Here is an 18,121-nt window from a genome sequence, read left to right on the forward strand (position 1 = left end):
GCATAACTAACTCGGGGATTTTAATGCACTTTCCTTGAAAGTCAGCAGTTTTATGCGATGCCGTATGTGGGAAGATGAAAAGTAGATATATCTTATAGAGCTGTAAAAAATTTATATTCACTGCCTTTTTTTTTTTTTTTTTTTTTTTTTGACTTTGAAAAAGATAACCCTCATCAGGAAAACCTGAGATATAAAGGCAAAGCCCTGCCGGGGCACATGGGTCAAACCAGATGTGATTCCTCACCCCCATTGTGTCTGAAGTGAGAAATCTGCTCAGGGCTCTCCAAGTGGGGCAGAGCACATCCCCGACCCCAAAATCGGCTGTTTTCCTCCCATCCTTGAGAATTAGGTGTCTGTAGCAGAGGCCATCGCGAGGCCAAGTTTCAAGCAACAGGGCAGTGGAGACCCTTCTTCCAAAGCCCTTTAATCCCGGTGCAAAGGCTCCGTTCCCACCCAAGAGCAACCTCTTGCATGAGATCTCCAACTCAGAGGATTGCAGGGTCACAGGGTAACTCTGAACCTGGCCAGTATCATGCACTGGGGGGGGAAATATTGCTCTTCTAGACTGTCCCCAAATGTCCCATGGTGATGTCCCTATCTCCTGTGTTGGCAACATGGTGACCTCCCCTGGCTTTGGGGGAAGGAACAAGGTGCAAGGGGCCAGCACCGTTGTAGCCTGCACAGAGGACACATGTGAGGATGCTGTAATTTGGGAAGTCTTACTCTTCTGGTCAGTGAAACCAGGTCAAATTGGGTGGGTGCAAGGGGCCAGCATGGTTGTAGCCTGCACAGAGGACACATATGAGGATGCTGTAATTTGGGAAGTCTTACTCTTCTGGTCAGTGAAACCAGGTCAAATTGGGTTAGGATGTGGCTTAATATGGGGTTAAATGGAAAAGGAAGATGGTTGTGTGCATGCTGGGTGACTTGCAGCATCTTCATGGCATGGCAGAAGTGTCACGGAGCTGTGCCAAAAACAAGGGGACAGGGATAGGGACAGGATGGAGCCAGAAGTGTCCACATGGGTGGGTAGAAGTCCCTGGAGAATCAGGTCTCCTATTGGCAGCCACAATTTAAAGCCCACAACCACGGAGCTGGGATGGGGACAGGATGGAGCCAGGAGAAGTGTCCACATGGGTGGGTAGAAGTCCCTGGAGAATCAGGTCTCCTATTGGCAGCCACAATTTAAAGCCCACAAACACTGATTTGAGAGGTGCTTAGCTATTTCTTTACCACAACCACCTCCCTAGATGTCCCCTTCCCTGTCCCCCAGCCTGGCTGCCCATTTTGTAGAGGGCAGGGAAAGGCTGGTGTCCCCAGAGTGTCCAGGCAAGGCAGGAGCTGGACACAGTGCATGAGGACAGTGGTGGCATTTGGCTGGAGCAGTTGTGGCAGTGGTGGCGTTGACAGGGGACTTCTCCATGGGGTGAGACCAGGGTGTCTTGACTTGTGCTCCATTCCCAGTTAAACTGATGGGATTTGAATCTGGGGATGGTAGCCCCATCCCCACACAGAAATGAAGACCTTTAGGCCCTGGGGTTAGTCAATCTTAAGGTGTTGGGAGGGAAACTGAGGCAGGTGAATGGGGACTCGTGGTAACATCAGTGGTGACAAGTGGGTCCTGCTGGGGATGTGGCTCTCCAAAACTACTTTAGATGATCTCTCTCTCCAAGACCCTGTGCCAGCCAAGAGGTATGGAGGATCCTGGGCCAGGGAGAGGAGGCAAAGAGCTCAGGAGATGCCACACCACCATGTCATTGAGCCAGTTGAGCACCATCTGGGCTGGGAACTGCGGTGGGGATGATGCCCTGCTGTTAAACCCTTTGTCAGCTTTACCCAGACCCCCCTTTCCCTCCCCAAATCCCCCCTTCCCAAATCTTCTTGGAGACCTGCTGGGCATAGTGAGTGTCTCACACACTTCGCCGGGGTGGGGGCAGCTCCTGATGCTCCACCAAGAGATTCTGCTGGAGTTCATTGTTCACAGCGCCAACGTTGCAAGAATTATTTGGGAAGGGGAGGGAGGGAGGAGAAGAAAGGCCGTGAGGGGGAAGGAGTCGGGAGCCTCCAGCTGTGCTGTTTGCAACAATAACGGCCAGGATTGTATTTATTATCTCCTCGGTGGAGGGTCTGCAGCTGCACGCTGAGAGCCACAGGCGGCAAAGAGGCCCGGAGATTATTGTGCATGAAGAAAAAAAAAAACACAAAAAAAACCCCAAACCAAAACAAACCAACCACAAAAAATAAATAAAAAGCCCACAAAGAAGCCCTGGTCTGGCTGGGGTGATGCCGAGGGGCACCCAGCCTAACCTTGCCTCCTTGCTTATTGAAGCCAGCAGCCCCGTAGGGCTGTTAGGAGAAGGGAGGTTGGGAGCTGCCGTGTTTCAGAGAGCTAAAGCTGCATGGAGTCCTCCTAAAATCCTTCTGCCAGGGCTGGAGGTGTTGCCCAGACAGAGTAGATTTCTTTTCCCTCTGCTTCTCACGTGATTTGGGCCAGCGTTGGCTGCTTCTGCATCCTGAGGCCGGGCAGAGCACCACCACCAAGACATGCCATCAGAGGCAGTGTTTGGACACCTGGTTTGCAGCCACCTCTTTAAGGAGAAAGAGCTGGAAAACCCTTGGAGATACAGGATGATGGGTCTGCTATGAGCTACTCGCTCCTGCTGGGCTGTGTCTCACATCGAAGGGGAGAGGCACCACATAGTATCATAGAATGGTTTGGGTTGGAAAGGACCTTAAAGACCATGGGGTTCCAACCCCACTGCCACGGGCAGGGACACCTCCCACTAGACCAGGTTGCTCAAAGCCTATTCTAACCTGGCCTTGAACATCTCCAGGGATGTTTAATGTTTGCACAGACAGTAAGTTTGATCTCCCCAGAAGCCTCACGTTGGCTGAAGAAGTTCGGTCTCCCCAGAAGCCTCACGTTGGCTGAAGAAACAGCGTGGATTCACTCAGTGGGTCTGTCACCACCCAGTATTGCACCCCCTGCTTGGTTCCTTAGAGATACAGGATGATGGGGCTGTTATGAGTTATTTGCTCCTGATGGGCTGTGTCTCACCTGGAAGGGCAGAGGCATCACAAAGAATCATAGAATGGTTTAGGTTGGAAGGGACCTTAAAGATGGTCTAGTTCCAATCACCCTGGGATGTATCACCTTCCCCTGCACCACCCCTCCTCTCTCTTCCTTCCTTCCCCCTTCCCAGATCATTCTCTCCAGGGAAACCCATCCACATCCATCCATCCAGCGTGGTCCTTCTGCAGCTCAAACCAGCTCACCAGGGTGGTTGAAAGCAAACTACATTGGGGATACAGGGTACATCCACAGACATCGTGCCTTTCCCTCATGGACCCAACAGCCGCTGGTGGGTCCTTGCAACCTGTGCTCTCCTGGGGTGGGATGTGGCATGTGTCATGCCAGGGACACACATGGCATGTGGGACTCCCCAGCTGGGAACGATGATATGGCCAAGCAGCCCTATTAACAGTTAAAATCTGGTCTAGTGGGAGGTGTCCCTGCCCATGGCAATGGGTTTGGAACTAGATGATCTTTAAGGTCCCTTCCAACCCAAACTATTCTATGAGTCTATAAAACCAAGAAGCTTCCAGCAAGGATAAGAGGTTTCCTCTCCCTGTGCTGCACCTCTTAATGTTTCCTGCTGGCCTGGCTTATGGTGTTTGTCCCGGAGTGCATTCCTCTTGAATTATATCATGTCTCTGGGAGCTGGAGTGCTACGAAAAAGTACCGTCGTAGCAGGAGCCTGCATAGGAACTGCCTGGGTTTGGGGGTCAGGTGTGGGAGAGCATCACCAAAGGCTGGGGCTATAGGAAAAGCTTGCTAGGATGATTCTGGCTTTCAGTAACTGACCAGCTTAGAAATACGGCCATGCCTCAGGTGTTTTAAGCTTTAAAAATTCATGTCAGCTTGTTGGTCTTCTTAGTCTGACACTAGGAATGGTAGGAGAGGAGGGGGAAGCACGTGCAACCCCGACGTTGTAGACCTGATCCGTCCTTTTTAAGTCGATCTTTTGCAAAGGGGGCTGCACCCCCAAAGAAGGGGGATTTAATCCAGGATTACTGCTGTGATTTGGGTGAAACCTGGCTACTTGCAGCCTCCCTCTATGCACAACGGTGAGCCCTTGGGCATCGGAGGTGATGGATGGGGATCTCCTGGTGGCTTCACCAGGTCCCTCTGCAGCAAAATGCATTAGGGCTGGTGTACAACTAGGTGTAGAATCATAGAATCGTTCAGGTTGGAAGAGACCCTTGGGATCATCGCGTCCAACCATCTACCCTACTCTACAAAGTCCTCCCCTACACCATATCCCTCAGTACCCCATCTAAAGTAGACCTCTCCCTTTGCTACGCTGAAGGGCTGGTTCATAAACCCATTTGTGCCAAAGTAACTCCTCTACGATGGAGACCTCCCATTCAGGGATGTGTTGCTGGGTTTATGATAAAGATCCTGTTCAGGCTGAGTTTGAGGTGGTTAAGAAAATATTTGTGTTCTTGGCAGAGATGAGGTCTGTGTTAAGCTCGGTGAGTACCGGGACAGCGAGACCTCCTGTTCCTGGAAATGCTCATGGGTAAAAGCTGAGGGGAAGGACGGGAAGCAGGGACTGTCAGGGAGTAAAAGGATTTGGGGTGATGCTGGAGCAGGAGAAAGCCCTGAGCTCCTGCATCCCTTGCGAGCACCTTGTTTGATCCTGTGCATCCTGGGTTGCTGGAAACTACTGGAAAGAGTCCAGCAGAGGAACAGAAAGGTGATCAAGGGAATGGAGCGTCTGCCTGATGAGGAAAGGCAGTGAGACCTGGGTTGGTTCACCCTGGAGAAGAGAAGACTGAGAGGAAGCAGGAGAAAGCCCTGAGCTCATGTATCCCTTGCGGGCACCTTGTTTGATCCTGTGCATCCTGGGTTGCTGGAAACTACTGGAAAGAGTCCAGCAGAGGAACAGAAAGGTGATCAAGGGAATGGAGCGTCTGCCTGATGAGGAAAGGCAGTGAGACCTGGGTTGGTTCACCCTGGAGAAGAGAAGACTGAGAGGGCGAGACCTGGGTCGGTTTGCCCTGGAGAAGAGAAGACTGAGAGGGGATCTCATCAATGCTGATCAATATCTAAAGGGCAGGTGGCAAGAGGCAAGGTGGTCAGGCTCTTCTCTGTGGTGCCCAGTGACAGGACAAGGGGCAACAGGCACAAACTGGAACACATGAAATTCCATCTCGACATAAAGAAAAACTTCTTTACTGTGAGGGTGGCAGAGGCAACCTGAGGAAAAACTTCTTTCCTGTGAGGGTGGCAGAGCCCTGGAAGAGGCTGCCCAGGGAGGGTGTGGAGTCTCCTTCTCTGGAGACATTCAAAACCCACCTGGACATGTTCCTGTGCAACCTGCTCTGGGTGACCCTGCTTTGGCAGGGGGGTTGGACTAGATGATCTCCAGAGGTCCCTTCCAACCCCATATCATTCTGAGATTCTGTGTGATTCTGTGAATCCTTGTATGGCTGCTGATGCCCAGGAGGCAACGATGGGGCCAGGATGGTCACATCCTCTCTGTTCATGTATGGCTGCTGATGCTCCCAGTTCCAGCGGTCCTGCACCTGGCATAGTCAGGAGGCAACGGTGGGGCCAGGATGGTCACATCCTCTCTGTTCCCCATAAATCCAGAGGGGTGCTGCTGGGAGGTGCCACGCTGCCCCAACGCCTGCCTTCCCCTGCCCGCAGCCACTCCGGATCCTTGGCAAACTTCATTTCCTTTCAGAAACGCCTCCTCTGGGCACAAGCAGAGCTTGGCGAGCAGAATTGCTTTCAAAAAGCCACGGGAGACCATTTCCCCCGCCTCAAATAAAACCACTATTAACCTGGGAGCTTCCTGGGCTGAGGGGGGAAGGGTGATTTTTGTGCAAAACCCCGCTTTGGCTGTGACTTAATTCCTAATTTGCCCGTGCTGGAGGTAGCACCGACTTTTTCCCCACTTGAGGCAAAATTCCCGGGAGCTGGGCTGCTGTCTGCTTCCAAGATGTGGCTTTTTGAGGCACGTAGCTCTCGGGGCAGCAGAAATTGTCCGTATTTCAGCCGCGGATGTAAATCAGCTGGAATTTGCCGTATGGGCTGGCAGACCTGCCCGCACAGGTTCCCTTTTGTCGGAGCCCAAAATACACCGCACCGCACCTTGATTTCCTCCTTGAGGGGGGGGATGAGGGATGCTGGGGGAGAGATTACACAAGTGGAATAAACTGTTAGCTGTTTAAACACTCGGATGATGAATTACCCGTGGCCTCTTGCAAAGCAGATGGGATTTGTGACAGGAACAGTTGGAGCAAAGATTATTTTAATAGGGCTCTCCATTTCTTTTATAAAGAAAGGATAATTTAAATATATTTTTTTTATTATTTTAAAGGAAAAAATTAGAGCAGAGGCTGTTTCAGCTGAGCAAGGGATGTTGCATGTTTGAAAACAAACCCATGGTGAGAAGCTGTAGGATTTGGAGGTGCTGGGGTCCCTCTTGATCAATCCCATATGTCTTCTCTGCAGCCCACATGGTTGAGGGGCTGCTTGGCTTTGGCTTTGGGGTTATGAAGTGTGTCCGATGCTGAACAATTTGGCTTTGCTTTTGCTAATCTTATATAGCCCATCCCTTGTAATGTCTGTGCAAATCTCCCTGAAGGATGGAGAGCGTCAGTGGGATGCTGGTTAATCATTGTGGTTTTGGCTCAGCAGTTTCTCTATGTCCGGAGCTGAGAAAAACGAACTGAGATATTGGGAAAATGAGGAATGACATCTTGTTTTTGCCTTCCTCGGCCATTCTGGCTGTCCACACCCCAAATTCCATGGGGTTTTTTGGTGAGATTCAAGTCTTGCAAAGATAGACTCGATGCAGAGCAACGTGGTTCTTGTCCAGATCCGGGAGCAGCATCTCATAGAATCATAGAATGGTTTGGGAGCATCTCATAGAGCATCTCATAGAATCATAGGGAGCAGCATCTCATAGAATCATAGAATGGTAAGAGTTAGAAAGGACCTTAAAGATCATCTAGTTCCAAGCCCCCTGCCATGGCCTGGGACACCTCCCACTAGACCAGGTCTCTTCTCTTGGTGGCAGTTTGGTCCCCTCTTGAAATCAATTGAGTAGGGGACAAAGCTCCACAGAGAGCAAGGAAACCACTGGCTGAAGCTCTGTTTGTCTTGGCTACCCACTGTGATCCCTGGGGACCCTCAGGTCAGAGAGGAGAAATCCCCTCCTGAGCCCACCCATCCCCATCACACCCCCCATCCTGGGCTGCCTGAAATACAACCACGGCTCTGCGTTGAGGGAGGAGAGAGGACTTTTTCTTTCCATCCCCAGTCTGATGTCTATTGTATATTATTCTTCCATAGCCTGGTAATGCAGATTCCTGGGTTAATTACTTGCCAATGACTCCCCCTTTGGTAGTGGGGCTCTTGACTGAATGCAAAAAAAGGTGCTTTTACATCCATTATTAGAAATCAGTAAAGCGGAAAGGAATTAATAGATAAATCTTTTCATTTTTTCTTTTTTTTTTCTTTCTATTTTTTTTTTTTTCATTCCTTGCATTTAATTCTGATTTTCCCCAGTGAGTGCGAAGATGGAGCAAAAAGTGTTCAGGCACTTGCAGGATGATTTTAGTTTCTGTTCAGGCCTTTGATGTCTCCTTACATCGAGCCATAAGGGCTAAAGCCACCGTCCTAGTGGCTGAGTTTCCCTCCATCCCATCGCTTGCATGCACTGGTGGGGGAAATAGGGTGAGGAGAAGGAGAAGACTGGCTTGCACAACCCCTTCTTTATATCCTGATGGGTAATTGGGGATGGCTCTGCTGTCTAAGCAGATGAAAGCATTAGTGCGAAGTGAAGGGTGATAACTTATCACCCAAAAGTGACTTGTGCAATGGCTCCTGATGGAGAGCTCCATGAAATCGAGCTGAATTTAGAAGAGCCAAGGGACTAATTCTCATCGTGCTGCCACTGTCACCAAGAGTAACTCCACTGAACTCCCCCAAACCCATCTAAACGAATGCAGAATCGAACTGAAATAGCAGATACTTTTTGGATTCTCATTAGCTCTCTTCTCCCTAAACCCAAAAAGTCACAAACACTGAGTATAAAACCAGGACCGGTATTTGCAAAGCCTACCCCAAACCAGCAAACAACGCAGAATAACAAATGGGTCAGAAAGCCCTGTTCCCATTTACACCAAAACTCCTTTGTGGGGAAGCACTAATTGGCTTAATAAGCTTCGTAGAGAGGGGGAAACACAATTATTTGCTGGATGTGTGTGGGGAGCCCTTCTGCAGGGAAGAGCCGGTCTGAAGCAGGCAGAGCAGAAGCTTGGGTGACCTTTACTTTCAGTGGATTCATGCACACACACACACAAAAAGAAAAAAAAAAGAAAGGAAAAAAGAGAGTAACCTTGTCAGCAGCAGTTTCTTTATCATGTGAGGGGTGTGTTCCTGAGAGTGAAGGGATTAATGGTCTCTGGTCGTGGGCTGGTTTGAGCCAGTTTTGCTCTCTGGGCTGTGATTCCTTCTCAGACCTCATTTGGACTCAGCCCGGGAGAGCCCACACTGGAAAAGTGTAGCTGTTGCTAGCGCTGAGCTTTAGCTGGTAATTATTCCTATTTTACAGAATAATTAATGGAAGACAAAAAAAAAAAAAAAAAGGTCTGGGGAAAAAAAAAAAGGTCTCTAAAGCACTTTTGTTGTTGAAGCATCCTGGTGCTCCAGAGCGATCTGCTGGAGCCACCATCCCAGCTGCCTTTTGGAGCCTCCCAAGTATTTAAAGAGCCAACTATCTCTTTCCTTTTTTTTTTTTTTTTTTTTAAATCTGGAGGATTTATCGCCTCTGTCATAACCTATGCGGCTTGTTTCGCTTTCCAATAGCTTTCCCTTTCCCCTGCCCCCAGTTAGTGAACGCAGCCAAGTGGGCCTTGTGAGTCTTGCTATAAAGATGTTGCTTTTTTTCACTTTGGCTGATGCAAGAGACAGAAGACAATCCCCAAATTTTCCTCCTGATGAAATATTGTTGCTAGTAAAGATGTTGGAGGAGTTGCAGTTCCTTCATCAACCTTATTTGGGATAGGCAGACTCCAGCTTTTCCTTTTTGCCTCTTTCCTTTAAAGGTTGTTCTATTTGTTGCTACTCCAGAATTAATCCAGCAGCACGTGGGCAAAAAAAAAAAGGAAATTACCAGGATCTGTCCACCAAAACATGCAGGGCTTCATGTCATACTTGATCTGCTCTAATGGTGGGCTGCTGTTGAAAAGATGGGTCCTCTTTCCTCTGTTCCTGGTGAGAGCTGGGCAGCTGGATTTGCCGGAAAATTGACCCATCAAAGGGGGAAAAGGAAGATTACGGGTTTTTTTGTTGGATGAGTGAGCTGACCTGATTCATCCTGGGTGCACCTGGTTGCTGGGTGGGACTTGGATTTGGAAGATGGAGCCAGGGATGGGGTAGAAAGCAGTACCCCATGGAGACTGGGCATCATGTTCCACCATGGACCGGGGAGAGATGGGGCATCTCCAAGAATGGCTCTGGTCTTAGGTGGGTTTCAACCCCTTCTGGAGCAATTTCTTTCTTTTCATCCCACCATAGAGACAATTTGGGGTTTCTGCACTGTACCTTAAGCTTCATTGGGTGACTTTGGGTCTTCAGCCCTGACTCCAGCGGAATTTCAGCTGATGCTTTGCTGAGTGGCTTGTTCAGGGCAGCTGAGGGCTGCAGTATGAAGTACAGGGTGGCTGTTTCCTGATTCCATCAAACAATGAACTTTTAAACACCTCCCCTTTTCTGCACTGTACCTTAAGCTTCATTGGGTGACTTTGGGTCTTCAGCCCTGACTCCAGCTGAATTTCAGCTGATGTGGCATGTTCAGGGCAGCTGAGGGCTGCGGTATGAAGTACAGGGTGGTTGTTTCCTGACTCCGTCAAACAATGAACTTTTAAACACCTCCCCTTTTAAATATTTTTTAATTAGTCCTTGATTTTTGGCTATAGGGATTTCTGGCTTGGTTGCCTGGGCAACCAGAGGTACCCTAGGTAGCATCCTCTTCATCTCATGGGCTTCCATTTAGGGGGGGACATGTTAGCACATTTCCCTTGGTTGGGAATGAGGTGGCAAAGCCTCAGCTGTGGATCAGGGAAGACTAGTGAGAAAAGTCCTTAAAGGAAGCAGAGAGGAAATCCAGTGCAATGAGAAGAGGGAATTTGCAACAACACCGTAACAGGGCTTTCCTCCCTCCCACCTCCCCAGCCATAACCAGTCTGATTTCCTCTGAAGCCTGGCTTTAAAATCAGATTTTAGTGGGATTTTTTTTGTCAGGGAAATCTCAGTGTGAGGCTTCCACCTGGGTCCTGCCACGCGATGGTGCCAGGGATGAGCAGAGCAGGGAGGAGGTGTCAGGGCATCTGCAGGCTCAGGGAGAGATGTGGGATTTGGAGGAGAAGGCTGGCACCCTGCTGGTTCTCCATTACCCACCACTGTGTCTCCTTGGGGTTGTCTTGGGATACTTGCTGTGCAGAAGGACAAGCAAGGTAGGTAGAAAGACAAGAGCCCTGCAGCCACGCTGGGCACCTGAAATGTGGGGGGTGATGACATACCACCAGCAGCTCCTGTTGAAATTGGTGGGTATAATGAACCCTCCAGAGCTGTCAGAGGGCCAAAATTTGTCCCTGGGATCTCTCCACAACACAAGAGCCATAGAAATGAAGAAGCCATGGCCAAACAAGCCTGAGAGCAGACTGTTTGCTCACGGTGGCTTTCCCCTCCCCATCCCAGGTGGTGGGGCTGGTGGTTTCTGGCCCATGGTGTTTCCTCCAGGTGAATCTCCCCAGTGCTTCAGGAGGATAACTCATCTTCCTTTTACGAGGGGATACCTTGGCTTCCTGCCTTTATCAACAGAGCAGCTCGTAGGCAGCCATCCAAAGGCAATTTGATGCGGTTTCAAATGCACGCTGTACAGGGATGAACTGTAAATGCCTGTGGCTGTTTCTTTCCCCATTTCAAAGAGCGCTATCGACTGCTCCATGCGATGATGAAGCATGCCTGTACCTGACTTAGCTCTTCATTGATTATCTGGCAATGCAAGAGTCTCCTTCTTGGACTGGGGAATGACCACTGCCTTTACCTCTCCTGTCTTTTACCAGAGCTATTGGCCAAGTGGCTTGTTATCCCATGAATGTTTCATGCTGCTCCATAAGGAAGATTTTAACTGGTGGTAGTGGATGTCATCTCATCTGCAAAGCAATCGTCACTGAATCTGCCCACTTCCAGTGATCATTTTGGAGGCTGATTAGGAAGGGAATTCCCACGTCAAAAAGGAGCTTGAGCAGCTGCATGTCAAAGCCCAGCACTGGCTTTTATTCTTCTCTCAGTTCATAGAATCATAGAACAATTTGGGTTGGAAGGGACCTCTAAAGGCCATCTAGTCCAACCCCCTGCAACGGGCAGGGACATCTTCAACTAGACCAAGTTGTTCAGAGCACTGTCCAACCTGTCCTGGAATGTTTCCAGGGATGGGACACCTTCCATCTCTCTAGGCAACCTGGTGTTTCACCAACCCTCATCGTAAAAATTTCTTCCTTATATTTAGTCTGAATTGACACTCTTTTAGCTTAAAACTGTTACTCATTGTCCCATCACTATAGGCCCTAATAAAAATTCTGTTCCCAGTTAAACTAGGACTTTGGAGATTGCTCTCTTGCTGTTCTTCAGGTGGCCCAGCAGGAGCCCGTGAAGGTCTTAGCAGTGCTCAGAAAGCCAAGTCTCACAATGTTGTGTCTCTGGACCTGCTGGGGTCTGATCCATCTTCGACTGGAGCCAATGGGGTGCCATAAGGAACTGAGCTGGGCTTTGAAAGAAGTCAGGAAGGAGGCACTGTCCCTGTTGAGACGTGAAGTGAGAATAGCCAGTGGGTGGGATTTGGAAGAAGAAATATCAGTACACAGAGCTGACACTAACGCGGGCATTTCCCTGTACATGAGACATTTAACATTTAACTTTTTTGCTTTTTTGAGTTTCCAAAGAGCTCCCCACTGCCCTAATCTGCCCTGGTAATAAAACATTTCAGTGTGTTCCAAAAGCAGCTTCAGGGAAAAAAAAAAAAAGCAAAAAAGCAAAAAAGATTTTAAAAAAGCAGTATTTGTTTAGAAGGGTTTGTAGAAGGGAGCAAGATATGGTCTGTCTGCACAGAACGAAGGGGAATCAGCCTTGATGCCATTAGGAAAGGGCTATCTGGAAATGTGTCTGCAGAAAATAGCACTCCCCCCTGCATCCCCTCCGCACACATATGTGTTTTCTCAAGAAACAGTCGAGATGGGCTGGGTCTGGGGCTCATCTTACTGATTTTCTGTTGTTTCTGTAGAATAATGGACCCTGGAGGATTGCTTGTTGGCCCTCAGCAATGCTTTGGTTGCAGGCTCTTTGGCCAGAGTCCCAACCTCTGCTCTCTATTTGCAGGAGGTCTGGGAGTTACCACCACATGACTCATATCAGTGATCAGGACAATATTTTTGCAAGGCTTTTCCCTCTTTGCGCTTGTTTTGCGCATTGGCAGGTGGTCCCTGGTGGGTCTCCTGGGAAGGAGAACAGGGCCAAGATGACCAATTGCTGCCGAGGGGTGGGTGAGGGAAGATGAAGTGTGAACTTCTAGGAAATGGTCCCTGGGAAGGTGCAGGGGCTGTGGGGAAGGCGCCTGGGCCAGATCAAAGGCGGTGTGGGGAAAGATGATCCTGCAAGGAAGTTAATGAAGTGCTTTTAAACAGCCGTGGGAAAGGTGAGAATAGAGACCAGGGGGGCTGAGGTGGAGACAGGGACGTGTGTTAAAAGGGGATTGGGGGTGGGTTTTTTTTAGCTAAATGAGTGCTTGGCACGTGAGTCTCTGTTTCTCACCAGCAGCATAGCCATAGAGCGGTGCTGATGAAACTGCTTGCCTGGTGTGGTGGGAGTTTTTGTTGCCAGCCTCCTGGAGACCATTTGTAAGGTCTGAGGAGCCATCACCCATGACTGCAATGGGAACCAGTGAGGACAGCCCTCACTGCCTCTGTTGACCTGGGGGATGCTCCCATTTACCCTCCCCAGAGACACAGAGCTAACACTTTTTGGGCTGGCTCTTGAAATCACACAGCTGCTGTTGCCCACAGTTGTGTGGAGGAGCTGTTAGAATGTCATCTGAAGAGGTCCAGCAAAGCTGGAGAGGTGCACATCAGCTCTCCTCCTTTCTCAACTGTGACAATGGAGGAGCAGAAATGTCTTTGATGGAGGAGGGATGGAGAGAGCTCCTTGCCTGCTGGCATTGTTAATCAGAGAGAATACTTAATGTAATTAGCAAAGACTCCCCAGAGGCTCTTTATGAAAGAAATTGGCACTCTCCACTCGATGACTGTGCAGGAGGCTGGGCCCACCACAGCAGTCTGCGTTAGACTGAGCAGTCCTTGGTTCCTCTGCTCCAGCAAGCGAGGAGCAAAGTGGCTCTTGTCTTCCTGCCTGCCACCAGCCCGAGGAGGCTTGGTTTTAGCCACCTGATATAAAGCCATGATCTTACCAACCTAAACACTTCTAAATTTGCATCTGAAGTCTAAGAAAGGGAGACGTGCTGTCCCTTTGGCCAGTAGGCAGCTAGACTTTCTAGCTGTTCATCCTCGATGATGTTCTGGTGATGCCCTTATCTCTGTCATCTACAGGAAATTTGAACAGGAGTTTGTTTTTTCCTTTCCTGATGGGTTGACAGGGTCTGGGGAACCTGGTGCTCCCAAATCTTACATGGATGCCCTGACATGAAGACCTCTGTGTACTGAAGTTTGCCAGGCTGTAAAATGACTCAGCTGTCATCTAGCTTCTTCTATGGTCAAGTCAAAAGGATGCATGTGGGCTAGATCTTGCTTGAAGGCAGCCTACTGTTATTACATCTCATTTCTAGTTTTGTTTTAACTTTATATCTGTAAATACTGTTAACAAGCTCAATATTGTTTTCTCCATTAAATTTGCAGAGAGGTTCACAACATGAGAGACAAAGTGTTTGGGACATCCGTGATATTGAGGGGTATACTTAATCTATCCCTTTGGAAATACAGAGGGAAAGACTGCACAACTCAAACTGTTACACATCTTCAGTAATTTCTACAGCAATTAAATCTTAATTTTCTTATTGTCTTGTTTTCCAGGTCAACAATGCAGTTCCTACCCTGGTTCAATTTGCTGCTTCTCCTTCCTTGTTTTGGCACCACCAAAACCTGCTTCCCCGGCTGCCACTGCGAAGTGGAAAGCTTTGGCCTCTTTGACAGCTTTAGCTTGACCAAGGTGGACTGCAGCGGCATAGGCTCACACATTGTTCCTGTCCCAATCCCTTTGGATACCTCCTACTTGGATCTATCATCAAACAAACTGGAAACAATCAATGAATCGATGCTTACTGGCCCTGGATACACCACCTTGGTGAGCCTCGACCTGAGCTACAACAAAATTGCCAAGATTTCCTCCACAACCTTCTCCAGGCTTCGGTACCTGGAGTCCTTGGATCTGAGTCATAACTCTCTGGAAGTCCTCCCGGAGGACTGTTTCTCCAGTTCTCCTTTGGGTGACATAGATTTGAGCAATAACAAGCTTTTGGATATAGCCATGGACACTTTTGCTTCAAAAGGTCAAGGAAAACCCCTGAATGTGGATCTATCCAATAACATGCTCAGCACAATTACGAGGCACCGTGAAAAGAGCATCCCCAACATCCAGAACTTAAATCTTTCTGGAAACAGGCTGACATCGGTGCCAAACCTTCAAGGGATTCCTCTCCGATACTTAAATCTCGACGGGAACCCTCTAGTCAAGATCGAGAAAGGAGACTTCACAGGACTGAAAGATTTGATTCATTTATCCCTCAGTGGCCTGCGTGGCTTTGGAGAATTATCTCCTTATAGTTTCAAGGAACTACCAGCTCTCCAAGTTCTGGATTTATCCAACAATCCCAACTTGAAGTCACTACCTGCTGAAGTGATCTTTGGTCTGAACTCCCTACAAGAGCTCAACCTTTCTGGGACAGGCGTGTCATCCTTGCCAAAGACTGTGCTGAAATACCTGCCTTCCATCAAAAGCATCACCCTGGGGAAGAACATACAGTGTCTTAAGACCATCAAAGAAGGACAGTACCACCGACAAATTGGGCTGACCAAAAAAGAGGTCCTCAGTTGCCACGACAGCCACGGGTCCGTAGCAGCAGCGCCTTACGTTTCGTGATGAAAGCTGGGGAGATGGGGGGTGGGAAAGGGAGGGGAGGGGTGGGGTGTGGGATTTGTACAGGTGTCGGACTGAGATGGCTTGCAGTGTGCCTTTTGTAAAACTGTCAATAATTTATATATTTGTATATGCCAACACTTGATTGTTTGTGGATTTTATAAACTCTCCAATCCTGGCCCGCGTCGTCTGCAGGCTCCAGATTTTACCTGGTGCATTGAGGTCCTGCAGGCAGCCCGTTCCCTCAAGAGTGGTGATGCTGGACAACGGGGACCAAGCTGCTCTGCAGGTCCCAGGGCAGAAAGGTCAGTCTGGACCAAACCTTCCTGTCCCAGACATGTTTGTAGGAGCAAAGCTACGTCTCACCAGAGCACACACCAAAACATACCGACTCGGTAGCTGCTTGCTTACAAACCCATGCATCATCCTTTTTTTTTAATTATTACTCCCCAAGAAGTGCCTTCTGGATGTTGCCTTCGTTAGCAGCACCCTGTTCCTTGTCATGCACTTTCAGTCTTGAAGAAACATTTCCAGACCAACCTGAATACAGGGTACTCCTAATGTGCTGGTTTTTACACGTTATTTGCATAGGTGTGCAATGAACATTGAGTAAGCCGAGAACTTTTTCCACAGTGTTCTCCCTGTTTTCCCCTCTCGATTCTTTCTGTGTCTAATTACTTTAGGTCCAACCTTGGCAACCTCCCGTCTTTCTACCCTTAGTGAGTCGTTGCTCAGAGCTGATGCCCAGCAGGGCAAGGGGAGCAGAAGGACCTCCCAACAGCCACGTCTCACCCAGGAACCAACCTCCTATGAACCAGATTGACTGAGTTGCAAAGCAAAAGGATTGTGTAGCCTAGCTTACAAAAAAAATAATAAAAAAAATAAATGCCTGTTCCCTTTCTGGGGAAGCTCAGAAGAAAACTTTGACAGGGATTCTCATCTTGACAACTTTATCAAATCAAGATGCAGACCCAGAGGACGTGAGAGTAAGCTGTTTCCATGCTGACGTTCCCCATCTGAACACAACATCTGCGACTCAGCTGGGCACGCGTGAGGCAATTTCCAGCGCCGAAACGCTCTCCAGAACGTGCCAGGGGAAGAATTAGCACTGACGCCTGCGACCCTGGAGCGCTTTGCCTATCAGAGGAAAGATCTTGGGTTTTATTTTCTAGGGTTGTAGCTTTTCTTTCCCTCACACAGCTCCCTGGCTGCCAACTGAAATCTGATAAAAAGCCTGGTCCTCGGAGATTTACTCATTTTTTCCTCCATTGCTGGAGTTCTGGCAAAGCAAAGCGGAGCCCCTCTCGTCCTTCTTCTTCTCCAGGCCAGGAGAAAGCAGGGGAAGGCAGCACAGCATGACTCAATGCCGTATGTGAAGCCTTGTTTATGGGAGCTCCTGCAGTGGAGGTGTCTGCTGAGGTCGGGTCCACATCTGGCACGCTCTGTCCTGGGGATGGGAAGGGACGTTGTGGATGGTGGTCCTGCTTGGGCTGGTCTGCAGCTTGGTTTCCAAACCCAGCCTTGCATGGAGGCAACCTTCAGCGTTTGAAACTGATTTAAGGAGGTCCATGCAAAGGTGATGCAGATAGAAACCCATCCCACAACCCTCCTTAGGAGCATTGGGAGGAGCTCAGGCTTTGTTTCACAGCCCCAAAGGTCTTTGCAAATTGAAACCCTATTGCCCAAAGCAGCTGTCTCCAGGGATGGTTGAAACCCATTGGACCTATAAAAGCCAGAGTCAAAACTCCACGTTAGACTCTGAAATTCCTCTCCCACTTTTTCATCCACCTCCTTTTCAATGATTTGTTTGGGGACCTTAGGGTGGTTTTTAACCCTTTCTTTCAGTCTTGGGGCTTTTGCCTCTCTCCTGAGCCTTTGCAGCGCTCGACCAGCCTTCAGTCATAAGAAACATGTTGATTTTCTTAAAAAGGCAACGGGACTGCCTACAGTTAGGGATCTGGAGGGGAACAGCAACCAACTGCAGTGCAAGATGGGGGCAGTTTGGGAGGAAAGGGGTGGTTTTTTTAGTGGATCTTGCCTTTTTAAGAGAATTCTTTTCTGCTGGCAGAAAATGTAATTTTTTTTTTTTTAAAAAAAAGAAGTTGTTTAATTTTATAAGTCTGTACATAGATGCAATGTTACAGGGATCACATACTGTCAGAGTTACTGTCTTTGTGCCACTGTGGTAAGTTCAAAACCCGATGTGACAATCCAATTGGAGACTGCAAGATTTCCTTGTGTAATCTCTCGCTAGCTGCGAGCTAAACGAGTCTTAGCAAAAAGCTGGCAAATACCGTCGCTGTGTTAGTTTGTTTTTTTTCTAAAGAACCTCTGCAGCATTGTAAGGCTTTGTGATTACTCACAATATAATAAAGTCATTTGGAGGAGAATAAACCCAGATCCCCCGGATTTATTGCCTTAGCGCTGGGAAGGCGGCAGCTGTTGCTGGGTCTTGACGTGCAACGCGGCTTCTCTCCTTGCTCTGCTCAGCCCCACCAGCCTCGAGGGTGATGCATCTCCAAACTGGGAGGGCCAGGATTTGTCCCGCTGTGTTTGGCCTGCTGGTCTCCTCACTGGCCAAAAAGGCTTAAGAACTTCAGTGGCTGACTCAAAAGAAATCTTGGAGCTGTGGCAGTGAAGCAGCACAAGACTATCTGGAGTAAATTTCCTGCTCCAGGATCTGCTCCAAAGCTTGTCAGAGATGGTTGGGGGCCTCTTCATGGATTTGGCGAATCTGGGACACAAACTGCTAGGGTTCAAAGGCTGAATTTGTAAAGTGGGTGATGTGGGGAGAGCCCTCACGCTGTTTCATGAGACCGTTGGGGTGGAGGGAAGCGAATGGGATCAGGGGTAACGGGTTGAAACTGAAAGAGGGAAGATTTAGATAGCAGTTTC

The 18,121-nt window shown here is 48.8% G+C and overlaps 1 protein-coding gene across 5 annotated transcripts in view; it reads left to right on the plus strand.

Annotated features, from left to right (window-relative positions):
* The window catches only part of TSKU (tsukushi, small leucine rich proteoglycan), a 27,917-nt gene extending 10,308 nt beyond the window's left edge, over window positions 1-17,609 (plus strand). For all 5 annotated transcript variants that reach the window (XM_014960596.1, XM_014960598.1, XM_014960597.1 and 2 more), the window contains exon 3: window positions 14,164-17,609. In XM_014960596.1, the coding sequence (XP_014816082.1) occupies window positions 14,171-15,229 (1,059 nt within the window). In that variant the 5' untranslated portion in view covers window positions 14,164-14,170 and the 3' untranslated portion in view covers window positions 15,230-17,609. The remainder of the gene's footprint in view (window positions 1-14,163) is intronic.
* Window positions 17,610-18,121: the final 512 nt, after the last annotated feature.

The sequence above is a fragment of the Calidris pugnax genome, unplaced genomic scaffold (genome assembly GCF_001431845.1).
Source record: "Calidris pugnax isolate Ruff unplaced genomic scaffold, ASM143184v1 scaffold270, whole genome shotgun sequence".
In the NCBI taxonomy this organism is placed as follows: Eukaryota; Metazoa; Chordata; class Aves; order Charadriiformes; family Scolopacidae; genus Calidris; species Calidris pugnax.